Here is a 14197-nt window from a genome sequence, read left to right on the forward strand (position 1 = left end):
CAAATAAACTGAATGAAAACATATGTAATTGCTGACAATTTCTCTGTGCAGAGATGTTCATTCTTAAGTATTATTTTTATCTTAACTCCACCTACTTTGTGGATGACTGTAACTTTACTATTACTACTGTACGTTCTGTCAGCTCTACAGCGCCCTCTTTGGAGGGCGGACACACTTTGCATTTTTTGAAGGAGCCTCCAGTGTCAGCGCTTTAAATGTGTGAGAGAGTTAAAACAGTATTAAGAGAAAGAAGCGAAAAAGAAACTACTGTTTATAGCTGCTCTATCCATCTAGGAAACTCTAGTCCAACTAGGGACCGTAGAGGCCAATGGTTACGACTGCATTTATTCAGGTCAAAATTGACACACATTTATACACTATGGGCAATTTGGGAATGCCAATTAGCCTAATCTGCATGTTTTGGACTGCGGGAGGAAACTGGAGAACCTGAAGGAAACCCAGCATGCACGGGGAGAACATGCAACCTCAAACATGTACACAGACCTGACGTGGGAATCGAACCCAGGACCTGGAGGATTATCGTTCAATAATATTACAAGTAACTATAAACAGAAAATCATGGCATTAGTTAATATAAATAATAATAATAAAAAATAATCACTGGCAAATTTGGTAACTTTGTTTTACTTCTTGCTGCATTATAACCACTTGTTTAATTTCTTACTTTAATAATGAACAACATGCAGGGACGTATTTCGGGGCGAGACAGATTTCCTTTAATTGGTAGCTAGCTATATTAGCCTTGTAGCTCCAGAGCAAAACTAGAGGAGCGGAATTTAGCTTCGCCGATTACATTTTAGGGAAGTGGAACTTTACATACTACACAGTTCACTCAGATGCTAAGAGGTTAGTGGAAGTTGCCTAGACGCTAGACACGGACACTACGAGGGGAAAAAATAGCAAAAAACACACACACACACACACACACACACACACACACACACACACACACACTGTTGATCCTTGCCAGCTGTGGCATTCCCCAGTACTAACATCACTGTGTGTACGTGTGTGTGTGTGTGTGTTTTATCCAGTGTCATCTACCCTTACTGGTATATGTATGTTTGCTTTCTTTGAATCTCTTTGCTAATTCCTTTTGTGTGCTTTCTACACAAGTTCCACACTAGGACGCTTCCCCCCTTTTTCTATGAAAGAAACAAAATTCACAATTTTTTTGTGCTTTCATGAGAAAAGAAAGCAGAAACCGTAACACAAGGCAGGTAAGAAATAAAGTTCACTTCACATTTGGTGGTACATTCAGACATAATCATTCAGTCTTGCTGATTGATGCTGCTGACTCGTTAGCACTGGAGGATGATTTCTCTTGTAGTCATCATCATCATGACCTTCATCATCGCCATCATCATCGGCGAGGCTAGGCTCCTTCATCCGTGCGCCTGTGAGGCTTAAAAAACACTTCTTATTTCACGAGTCATAAATTAACATAAACTACCCTATTTGTACATATGTCCGATATCCCCGGCCACGCTCGAGCGAGTAAACAGTGAAAGTCCGAAGTTTCTCATTGAAACAGAGCGCGACTGGAGGGAGGAAAAGGAAGCACTGACGTATGCGGGAATCGACTCGAACGGGACGCTGTTTCCTAATGCAACGTCAATCGCGGCATGTCGTCCAAGTCATCTTTCACACCGTGAATTTCTTGTGTTGTCCTGGAAGTCTGAGGTCAGACAACTGAGAAAGGAGGGAAAAAAACCCAAACAAAAACAAAACAAAAACAAAACAAAAACAATCCAAATCAAAGACCATACACTCTTCCTGAACTAAAGCTTCCTCAGTTCATGGAATCACTTACACAAGCAGAACAGTTGGTCATTAAGCTAAAAAGGCACTAGTTAACTCCATATCACTACCTTGCCATTGTGGCGGACAGAAAAACACACACGCACACACACTTTATAGAAATCATACACAATGAATTATCGGAATCAAACAGACTTTTTTAACGAAATATGGCTTCGTTTTTGCGTGTCATGTGTGAAATACAACGTGATGAACGTGATCCGAGTGAAGACGGTGGTCCGGGTCTCCTCACGGAGGAGAGAAGAGAAGCTCATTCGGACCGATCGGGGTGAGAAAACAAAGGGGGTGGGGTTTCAGGAGAAGGGCAGCATGCACACTGCTATCTCTAAACGGAGAAGATGCTCAGCCCCGGGAGAGACCTGCAGGACGTTTTCGGGTGGAGAATGAGCGGTCAGAAGGCGGTCGACTGCGCTGCTGGAGATTGCAGCTACAGGTCCGAGCACTTGCTCACAGCTGGAGATGTCCTTGCGAGGGGCGTTGTGGGGAAGCGTAAGCGCTGCTACAGCTGTTCTTTCCTGTCTGAGCTCTCCCTCTCTGCCTTGATGACGGGAAGAGGGTGAGCCTCGGTGTTGAAGACCCAGTGCTCGAACGGCAGGTGGTCGTCATCAGAGAACAACAGGTACAGGTACCTAAAACAAACACACACACATACATGGTGTTGCTAAGCTGCATCTTCTGTTACCTTTTTTTTTTTTACATTGATGAGACAATAAAAACAATAAAATCATCAACAAAAACAAAAAAATCTCAGATCTTAATTGTATTTACGCATTGCTTAAATTAAATAAAATACTAATAATAATACTAATAATAATAATAATAATAATTGGTGGTGGCAGGGCTAAAGATGCTGCAATTTTGCATTAGAAGTGACAAGAATGCACAGGGATAAGTATATTAGATAGACAGTGCAGGTAGGACGGTTTGGGGACAAAGTTAGAGAGGCCACATTAAGATGGACATCTGCGGACGACGGAAAAGGGGGATTCATTTATAGATGGAGCTGTCAGGCAGGAGGAGAAGAAGGCGGCCCAAGAGGAGGTTTATGGATGTGGTGAGGGAGGACATGCGGGAGGTTGGAGTGATAGGGGAAGATGTGGTAGAGTTAGATGAAGACAAGTGGCGACCCCTAACAAGAGCAGCCAAAAGAAGATAAAGATGAATAAATGAAGAAGAATAAAACAATCCATCCATCCAGGAACCTCTGTAGTCCAACTGGTGACCATGGAGGCCAAGAATGGCCATTGTATTTATTCCCATTTTCACAACTGTGGTGGGACCTCCAGTGAACATTTATATACTACAGGCAATGTGGGAACACTAACTAGCTTAATCTGCATGTCTTTGGACTGAGGGAGGAAACCCACCAAGCACGAGAAGAACGTGCAAACGCCATGCTCATAGATAACCGAGACAGGAATTGAATCCGGACCCTGGACGTGCGGGGCGATAGTGCTAACCACAACACCACTGTGCCGCCTAAATAAGACAACTCTACACAATAAATAAAACACTTTAAATGGCCGATTTCAATAACCTACAGTACACACACAAACACCTATAATCAGCTCTAGCTATCGATATCGGACAATTCTGATTTCTGTGATTCTGGTCGGATCGGAACTCTGATCGGAGCACCCTTAGTTCTCATGACTCGAAAAACAAAACAAAACAAAACCATGTTTATGTTTCCCTTGGCTAAGAAGACTTCGACATGTTTACAGCTTCCGTGAGAGTGATGGTGTATAGTTTCACAAGCGCTCCTGGCATATCAATAGCAGACGGGGCTGCGTTCCGAGAGCCAAGTGACACTCGATGAAAATTTACAGCCAATAAACGGAGAGGCTGGAGCTGCTGTTACTGGCGGTCGGCACTGACCATGCATGTGGGACACCTGCTGCATGTATCAGCTCTCCTCTGTCCATTTGTGTGCGTGTGTGTGCGTGTCTGGCTTTTAACATGAGATTTCCATGGAGCTTAACATCTAGCAACATGATAGCAAAACACATTAGTCCTTTACACAGAGCTGGATCAGCCACCGCTGTGTGTCCATACCGACATTTAGAGTCGTGCTGTGCTCCCCCTTTATGTGTGTGTGTATGTCTGTGTGTGTTGTATGTTCATGTGTCTCTTTCAAGTGAGTGTGTGCGTGAGCATATAAGTGCATGGATATATGGGAATGTACTTGAATGTGTGACATTCTTTTCTTCTCCTACTTGTGTCGGAGGGGAGACACTTGTTTGTGTGTGTGTTGGAGCGAGGTGGCCAATGAGCCGATGTATTTCAGCAAATGGCTCTACGATCCGCATGTGCCTCTAATAACTCCTCTAACCGTTTATTTACTTTCCGTCCAGATGTTGAAAAAGCAAGCTCCGCCTCCTCCAGCTGTCGGAGATAAACAATCATCAGCTGTTCATCAGCTCGTGCATCTTGAACGCAGTGCTGATGTGTCCTCCATTCTGATTGGTCCGAAAGTGGCGGGTAATTTTTTTCGACTTCCATCTCTGATGCGAATCGTTTCCATGGTAACGAGTGCTGTGTAATTGTTATATTTATATGGGGAGTCCCACGCCTTCGCTGAGCTGCATCAGCAAAGATGGTGACGATAAGAACGGGTGTAAAGCAGCGCAGCAGTGTGTGTGTGTGTGTGTGTGTCACATATCAGCAAGTAGCATCTGGGAGTGTAGTTCTGCGCCGAGCTTTCGATCAGAGCGTCAGAGTGCGAGCCAGAGGATTAGTGACGGAGTGTGTGACACCGAGCCACTGAGAAGCACTGCAGAGCTGAATATTAACACTCAGTGAACGCCGTGGCTCAGCTAACACTGCACACACACACACATACGGAAGTAGAAGAGGGAAAGAATGTCACACATTCAAGTACATCCATGCATTCTCATGCTCACACACGGATAAACCAGGAGATAAAATTTCTTGACCAGAAAAACCTGTTTGCATGGGAAACGAAATAGGAATGGGAAACATGCTTTCGCTTTTGAATTTATCGAGATGAACTTTTAACCTGTAAATGAGCTCATAATCCTGTTTCTGTGTGTGTGTGTGTGTGTGAAACAATTACTTTAGTGTCTCAGCTAGGTAGAAGCTCTGCTGGACGTCATCGTGGCTGGGAGTGTTGCTGTAGACGTCCCTTACTCCACTGTAGCCTCCCTCCACCCTACAGTGCTGCTCCAGAGCCTGAACACACACACACACACACACAGAGGAAAAAAAACATTAACATTCCACTTACATGTCATTTTTTTTTTTTTTAAGTTAATAAATATTAAACTTGAACTCGGGTTTGTGTACTAATTGACAGATTGGTGTGATGCAGCCTGACCCAACCCGGGGTTACAGAACTGTTACTAACCAGAAGTTAATTATTATATGTCCTATAACAGGAAGTAGTGTATTGCGCTTATCAACCACCTATTGCATATTATAGCGCTTTAGAAGGAACTGGATTTCAAATGCGCAGTACTGGCCTGGAAACCTCATCTCTTTCTTTTTTCTTTCTGAGATGAAAAAGAAGGAGGACCTTTCAGTAGCATTTTATCCGGGTCAGAACCATAGTGCTGGCTTACTGTGGAAACACTACGCATGAAGAGCTCTTAAATGAAAAAAAGGATTTCTCATTATGAGGTTATTATGTAACAAATCTAAGACCCTGAAGACTAATCCGGGACACATTTCCAACTTCAAACGATTTTATTCTTTTGACAATGCATTTAGCTTTTTTCTAAAAAAATAAAGAAATGCTTAAAAAAAAAATGCCAATCAGCCAATAGTACGAGACTAGGGATGTTAATAACAAATCATTACTCTGAACAAGACTTGAATCATTTCTGTTAAGAAACCAACTGATTGAAAATGAATTAACCGATAACGATACAATTGTTTTGTCTCGTATTTCTCTGTAGCTCACATCTCTATTAACTTGAATGCCACAAGACGGCGCATTTGCAATTCAGGCACAACATTACACTAAATTTAATTATTATTATTGTTTGCTTAAATTATTATTATAAGCCTTATTATTATTATTTAGCAAAGCCCAAAAGAGGTGGGAGGAAACCAGGAGGAAACCCACACGGACATGGAGAGAACAGTGTTGAGTAAAGTAAAAATAAAGAAGAGAAATGCCAAATTAAAGCACAGACATGGTCGAGATGAGGAAGTGCAGGAATTCCATCATTTTAATGGACTGAGTGATGAAGCCTGCACACTGTGATGGAGACAAAGTGGTGAATAAAGAGATGAATGAGAAAAAAAGGGAAAGGTTAAGGCACTAGAGAGACACTGAGCCTTTCTTCTGTAGAGCCGTAAGTCATTCTCATGTCGTTCCCACACAATTACACGCATGCGAGATCTCAGCAATCTGCATCCTGAGGAGCTGCTCTGAGCTCCAGGCCTGTATACACTCACACTGGGAAAACACACTCCCCCTGCAGTGCACTGTCTGTCTGCACAAATACACACACACTCACTCACACTCACACACACTCACACACTCGCTCGCTTGCTCGCGCACACACACTCACACTCACACACAAACTCACACACACTCACACTCGCTCACACACACACACACACACACAGTCTCACCTGGACGGCCTCCCAGCCCCACTGCCTGTATTTGGGGTCGTGAGTGAACCTCCACAAGTACATGTAGGTTTCGATGACTTCTGGCCTCAGGATGAAGTATTTCTCATTCTGTCGCGTGGCGATGGCTTCTACACCACCGTCGAACCTGAACGCCTCCGGCCCCAGCTTAAGGTCTGAAAACAAACACACAAAAGGATGATTATTCCATAAAATGTTGGTCAGGTGCACAAAATGCACATGCACAATTTTTCACTTAGGCAAAATGCTAAAGCTACAAGGATATTATAGCTAACAAATAAACAGAGGACTGTCTCGCCTACAACGTTTAGTGTAAATATCTACCTCCAACCACTTCCAATATATATTATACATTATATCATATAAACATACATATAAATAACCGAATGGGGCGGCCATCTTGGAATTACACCCCAGAGCTCAACATGATGAGGACGATAACACGGCTACAATTTCCTATTTTTATATAGGCTTAAATCCATCTGGTTGTCATGTGATGTAGCCTAGCTAAGGTAGCCTAGCTATGTTATTTGAAACAAGCGAATCAAGATACTTGCAGGTTTTATGGTAGAAATTTTTAAGGATCAGACATTCCACTCGCTGAATGTCCATGTCTGATCCTTAAAAAATGACAGCTTCCTCGTCACCAACTTGCAAGAGAGACACATCTGTCAGCGGGAACTGTACACACAATCATTCAACAACACCGCTTGCACGTTACGGGAACTCGGCTGGGGTTATTACCACATCCCCCGTACAGTCCTGATCTCGCTCCAAGTCATTTCTACATGTTTGAGTGACTAAAGGAGTTCCTGGGAGGCCTGAGTTTCAGACGTGAATCAGACAGGCAGTCTGATCATAGCTCTGGCGTACGAGAAAATTTTCTACCATGATGGTTTCAAAGCAGTAGTGAAACACTGGGATAAGTGCATTAGTGTAGCAGAGGATTATATGGAGAAATAACCGTGTTCTGTTATTCTGCACAATGAAAAGTCCCGGTTTGACTTGAACGCCCCTCATATTTTTTAACAGACACCGAAACGTCCCTGAAACATAAATTATTATTTTTAAATGAACACACTTTGTCTAAACCGAGACTCAGGAGGATAACTGTGTCACGTGACATGTCTGACTGATCTGATTCTTTTTGTGTGTGTGTGTGTGTGTGTGTATGTATGTATGAAGCAGATTAACCACAGTAGAACTGCGGATAATCAGGCATTACTGGGACCCTGCTCTCCCGGTGGGGTAGACGGCCATGTCTCTACACCCTTGCTCACAGTGTGCACTTGGAGTGACCTTACAGATTAGAACAAAGCCGAGAGGCATAAAGCGCAGCGAGAAACTCCTTATCCCCCAGCGCCGAAACACAGCCAGTTATTGATCTGTTTCCTCCCAGCAGCCTTTACACACACTACAGCAGCAAAGTCTCACACATGCACACCACCGATCATCAGTTTCATTGCACTGAGCAGCGGGTTAATGTTTCACTCCACTGCATAGCTCACACTCAAAATAACACCAATGATATAACCACTGGTAAAAACTATTTATTATTAATAATAACACCATCATTACGCAGTGCTTGACCAAGCGCTCATTCATTTTTTGATAGGAGATGGTAATCTTATGTGTCAGTCGTCGGTTGTTTTGCCCAATAAAGTAAAGTAACTAAACGATAAATAATAGATGGTTCACCTGCAGGATTGTATTTTATGCTATCATACTATATCTGTGGCTATTATTTAGCACTAGCCATAAGTGAAACCATGGCAACCAGAAGTGAAGTACAGGTCGGCACGCCCCCTAGTGACCAACAAAGATAAATACTTACACAGACAGCAATGGACACATGGACATGTACTCACAGGCAGACAGACAGACAGATAGATAGATAGATGAATGGATAACTGACAGACAAATAGCTATAGACAGACAGACAGACAAACAGAGTATGAAAGGTGGTTGTAAGCAGGTTGTTCATAAGGTTCGAGAAGTCATGCTCACTGGTTCTGGCGTACGACTCGTGGCATGTGCGTGTGATCTCGGCTGCCAGTTCCATTTGGTGACCGGTTTGGTCCTCGGCAGCCCCGTCTGCCCCGAGAGCGATCATCCCCCCAGCAAAGCAGGTCAGGTGACCCATCTTATGCTCTAGTAGACCTCCTTTCCATTCTGCGATGTAGGTAAGACCACTGCTTGACCTCCGGATCAAACCCGCCTCAATGGCCTAGGGGCAGAAAAAGTGGACAGAAATTAAACCAGAATTAAAACATATAAACTGAGACGAGACGAGAGGGTTTTGTCCTGAGTGCTTTGATGAGCACTCAGATTGCATGGACAGATGTTGCTTTGTCGTTCTGTAGCTTCCCCAACACAAAGGTCGGTCTCATGGCTGTATGATGCCACAGCACAGAGCCTGAGGGGGGAGAACTCGCAGTCACAGCTGTGTAGCGGCGCCACGTTTTGTTTTTTTTTCATCAGAAAGACAACAAATTTCAATCTACTCTGCCTAAATCACCCACATGGAGCGCTTCGATTGAAATGTCCTCCTGAAGCAAGGGCAACAAATCCCACTGCATAAACAACTCGCCGTCTCACCGTGCCTCGTCCACTCACCTACACGCCGCTGCTGTCAAACTGATTATTTCTTCAAATTGTCAGGAAACAGAACATTAATATCTTTCTATTGATATTTCCCCCCCCAAAAAAGTTGTCAGTATTTCTACTTTAAAATTAAGAAAGTGCTCAGCTGTCCTTTAATTAGAGCTGTGTGATTTATTTGATTATATAATTTAATCAACCTTCTGCTGATCATTTCAAACAGTCGAATCAGCGGGTCAGTCGTCGTGCACCTTCAGCGTCTGGGTTTGATTCCTGGCCAGGATCGATTTTCGTTTCTGTTGCATGTTCTGCATGTGCTTGGTGGGTTTTCTCCGGGTACCCCGGTTTCCTCCCAAAGACAGATTGCAGATTGGTGTCCCCAAATTGTCTGTAGTATGTGTGTGTTGGATTGGTCTCTCCTGGGATAGGCTTTCCAATGTGTAGATAAAAAAGCATTATGAATTTTTATCCAACATTTTTTTCCAAACAATGGAGTAACACATTTTTTAAAATGCAGTTATTTAGGCTTTGGAGAAGGTTTTAGTTGTTTCATTGCACAATCAAACGCAGATGACTAACGCTATTTTTTCCACCTGTGAGAGTATGATTTCTACAGAGTTATTGCAAAATCTACAAGAAAGGAGGTTCCTTATAAACGGTTATATTGGCACTGCAACAGCGCAGTTCTTTTTCCATTTCCAGTTCTTTCCTCGGTGCAGTGAAACGTGAAAGTGCCGGACTATTCCTTTACGATATGTCAGCTCTAAATGCCCTTGATTCGGTAGGATGATTTCCTCTATCGCGGCTTTTAAGTCTGCTGCTATAAATAGAGGAGTGAAGGAGTCATTTCTAGGTGACTGAATGAACCGTAGCAAAGAGGAGAAAAAAAACATCTCACTGGATGACATGAAAGGGATTAGGACACTCTATATACTTTTAATAAATACGTGTGGACTGAACACATGGCATGTACAGTATGTAATCAGCACAGATCTGTTTTCCTCTCTGTGGTCTGCTGTTTCAGTTTCACTTTGGTTCTCGCACACCCACAGAAACACACAACTGTGCACGTAAAAAAATGAGGGCGGATCTGTACAGAAACAACAACCCACATCCTGTGTGTGGGTGAACAGAGGTTGTGTCTCAAATCATACTCTAGTAATCGACTGTAGAGGATGAAGGCTGACATGTGCTTTCTTGATAAACTACTTCTGATAGAAAGCGCTATTCTCCCTCTTCCACATATATGTGCTTACAAACACTTATAACTGTCTATATGTCCCAGGAAATTTTGTTCTCTTGACTGGTAGTAATTGATGGTTGTTGTGCCTTTTAGGAGAAATTAACATTAGTTTTTTTCTTCAAAACATTGTAGATACAGGTGGTCCTTGACTTACGAACGAGTTCAGCTCCGGGAGCATGTTCACAAGTTGGATTTGTTCTTAAGTAAAACAAAGTGAGTCAAAGTATACGCCTTTGACACGAATATACAATGTAAAGCATACCAGGGGTAGCTCAGTCAGGGGTAGCTCAGTGGTTAAGGCATTGGACTACAGTTCGGAAGATCTCAGGTTCAAACCCCACAACCACCAAGTTGCCACTGTTGGGCCTTGACCAAGGCCCTTAACCTTCAACTGCTCAGATGTGTAATGAGATAAAAATGTAAGTTGCTCTGGAAAAGAGCGTCTGCCAAATGCCTAAATGTAAATACCAATCTACTTGACTAAATCTCTGTCCTCTTTTCCCACACTGCCCTCATGTGGCCAAAAAATGTAAGTGCGGCTAAGGAAATGAAACTCAGATGAGAAATGTAACCGTGTTGTCTCTGCACTCTTAAATTGTGAGGGGAAACCCGAATGACATTTTGTCTCAGAGCTGTTTTCCACTGTATTGGACTGTAAACTCTGTTTTATTGAGGATTTTACAGGACAGGCATTTTCTATCATCGTGCTTTCGGACGACTGTGTCCGGTGCCGACTCATTTCTCCTGCACCCACACATGCACACACATACAATATACCGGACTTTGGACATTTTATACATTCACTTACACACTGAAAAGATTGTATATAATTGGAAATATAGGTATCTGGTGCACTGCAGTGTCTACTTTTGCACAATACACTATGAGCTACGTCTCCGATCTGTTTGCATCTATGAATGTTCGTAGAACCCATGGAAATTCGTAACTCGAATGTTCGTAAGTTGGGGACTACCTGTATAATGGTAAAACAAGGTAGTTAATGCTTACACAGTAACAACCATGAACAATTGCTAAACACCCTCTTGTGCTTTTTGTTATCACTTTTGGCTAAAATTTGATTGCTATCTCATCACTTCAGAAATAGATCGCTTTCTAGTTTAGCGCCCCTAGAGGAGGCTAGAAAAACATAAATATGAATCCATAAATAATTTATTTTGCCTGGTTCTAATCTTGTCTCCGGTCTGCATGTGTGTGTTTGAAGTTTGGGTTTCCTCTGGATACTTTGGCTTTCTCAGTCAGTCCAAAGTCGTAAGTGTATGAATGGGTGTGTGAGTGTGTAAGTGTTTGTGCCCTGTGATTGGTTGATACCCCACCTTTCTTTACATTGGATGAGCCCCAGTTGAGACTTATGACCCTTAAAACAGCCATTTAAAAACACCTATATATCTACTTTATATACACTAGGCGCACTAAACTGGAAAGTCCATTTGGAGAAAACGTCACTGCTCAACTTTTCTACCCTCAAATCTGACGACCCCTCGGATTTACTAATTTTCTGCGAGGGCGAGTAAACAAAGTGCTTTATTATACCAGACAGGGCACATCTATCACATCTAACAGCTTGGGTAATTTTTATCTCACCACAAGTTAAAATTCTGTGTTAAACCACTTTCACGACTTCCTGTCCAGGCATATTTAAGGACAATGGAACACATTGTAAAGCCTTGCCTGCATTTCAGTCCTCCGTGTGGCGCTTCGATTATATTTTGACATTTCGGATTAGGAATTTTACTGCGCTGAGTAAACCAAAAGCCTCGAACGTCTCCCGAGTCGAGTGTATCGCGGCTGAACTACCCGTTTATAATATGCTTATCAGTGCCGCTGCAGTCTGCTCCGAGTGCCTGGTTCGAGCCGCCGGAACATTCCGCTGCACTGACAGCTATGTGCACTCAAAAGTGTCGTAGTACACGAGCATGTGATTTGAGATGCACTTTGGGGAGGTTGTTAAACGTTTCCTGTGCGGTGTTCTAGAGCAGAGAGACGTGCAAGCTCGAGCGCGCAGACGGCGGTTTTCACCTTCAGGGCGTCGTAGTAGAGCTTCTTGGCTTCCTCGTCTTGCTTGTCAGACATGATCCAGGCTTTGAGCAGGTATTCGTAGAAACTATCACCCAGGCCACCCACGGACACGTGATCTGAAAGACAGAAAAGCAGAGGGTTAGGAAAACAGTGGCGCAACACACACATACACACACACGTACACACACTTGACACGCTTGTTTAGTGAGTGATGGATTGTGGCTAAAAGGGGTAAAAGGTGAGATCACAGCTCTGAATGCAGAAAGGTCTGTGTGTGTGTGTGTGTGTGTGTCAAGTCAAGTCAAGTAGGCTTTCATTGTCATTCCAACCATATAGAGCTCAGTACACAGTGAAACGAAACAACGTTCCTCCAGGACCAAGGTGCCACATCCTATACAACATAAGTTAACAACACAACTCTACCGGAGTCAGCTAGATAACTAGGTGACCTAATTAGCTGACTAGCTCAGATATGACAAATTTACATTTTTTATTTTTAAGTTCACCTAAAACTACTTCTATACAAAAAAAGAGACAACAAAGTGCACATGCAATTGTACAAACAAAGAGCTACAGAGTGACAAACACTAAAACGTTTCAGTACTTTTTGTAATAATGAGGTATGAGTTGACGTAGTGGGAGGAGAAACTGTAAACATTTGAGTAGCAGTAATGATTTAAAAATACTTTGTGCAAAAAATAGCAAGAAGATAAATATTGTGCAATATAGAGCAAAAAGAGAAGATCAGGCAGGTGGGTAAGAACAAACTGTGAGATGGTTGTAAGATCAGAGTGTTTGTGCATGTGTGTGTTTATCAGTTCAGTCCGGATGTTATTAAGATTGTCTGAGTGATTTGTGTGTGTGTGTGTGTTTTATCAGTTCAGTCCTTACATACATACACATACACATACACAGGCATAGACACATATACACAAATATACATACATATACATATATACACACACACATACACACACAGTTAAAAATGTCAGTCTGTATGATGATGTCATTGACATTATGGCCTTTGTTTATGTGTGTGTGTGTGTGTGTGTGTGTGTGTAGGTGTGTAGGTGAGATGCCACTTTTAAATAAATAATACATATAACAGCATATTTTTGTAACACATGTGCAAGGACACACACACACACACACACACACACACACACACACACACACAGTTAAAAATGTGACTCTGTATAATAAAGATGTCATTTGTGTGTGTGTGTGTGTGTGTGTGTGTGTGTGTGTGTGTGTGTGTGTGCGTGTGTGTAGTTAAGATCCCATTTCTAAACACATACTTACAGCATATTTTTGTAACACATGTGCAAGGTTGCGCGCGCACACAAACACACACACATGCACACGCACACACACACACACACACACATACACAGTTGAAAATGTGACTGTGTATGGTGAAGATATCATTCTTGTGGCCTCTGTGTGTGTGTGTGTGTGTGTGTGTGTGTGTGTGTGTCTGCTGCTAAGAGGCTCTCAGTAGGAATGTGGCTACTGCTGTTACAGCAGTGTGACTGCTGAAGGACACACACACACACACACACCACATGCTAGATGTCCCCTGGCTATTACTCAGCAAAATACAAAGAGACAGAACATGACAAAACGCATGGCAGAAGCACGGGAATGTAGAAGAAAAAGAAATGCAGGAGGAAACAGGAGGAGGAAAACAATAAAGTACAGAAAAGCAGGAAGAGTGAAATAAAGAAATGGATGCAACGAGAGCAGGAGGACGTGAGGAGCAATACAAAGTAGAAACAATAAGAAAAAGAAAGGAGGAATAAAATCTGCCTTAAATAAAAAAAAAATGACAAGAAGACAAGACTGACAAGGAGA

The 14197-nt window shown here is 42.7% G+C and overlaps 1 protein-coding gene across 1 annotated transcript in view; it reads right to left on the reverse strand.

Moving 5' to 3' along the window:
• Positions 1 to 714: 714 nt before the first annotated feature.
• The window catches only part of man1a1 (mannosidase, alpha, class 1A, member 1), a 110211-nt gene continuing 96728 nt past the window's right edge, over positions 715 to 14197 (reverse strand). Inside the window, exons 8-12 of the mRNA XM_053488716.1 lie at positions 12344 to 12459; positions 8470 to 8689; positions 6445 to 6617; positions 4919 to 5034; positions 715 to 2471 (exon numbers count right to left, since the gene is read on the reverse strand). Of these exons, the coding sequence (XP_053344691.1) occupies positions 2342 to 2471; positions 4919 to 5034; positions 6445 to 6617; positions 8470 to 8689; positions 12344 to 12459 (755 nt within the window). The 3' untranslated portion in view covers positions 715 to 2341. The remainder of the gene's footprint in view (positions 2472 to 4918; positions 5035 to 6444; positions 6618 to 8469; positions 8690 to 12343; positions 12460 to 14197) is intronic.

The sequence above is a fragment of the Clarias gariepinus genome, chromosome 27 (assembly GCF_024256425.1).
Source record: "Clarias gariepinus isolate MV-2021 ecotype Netherlands chromosome 27, CGAR_prim_01v2, whole genome shotgun sequence".
NCBI classification, from domain to species: domain Eukaryota; kingdom Metazoa; phylum Chordata; class Actinopteri; order Siluriformes; family Clariidae; genus Clarias; species Clarias gariepinus.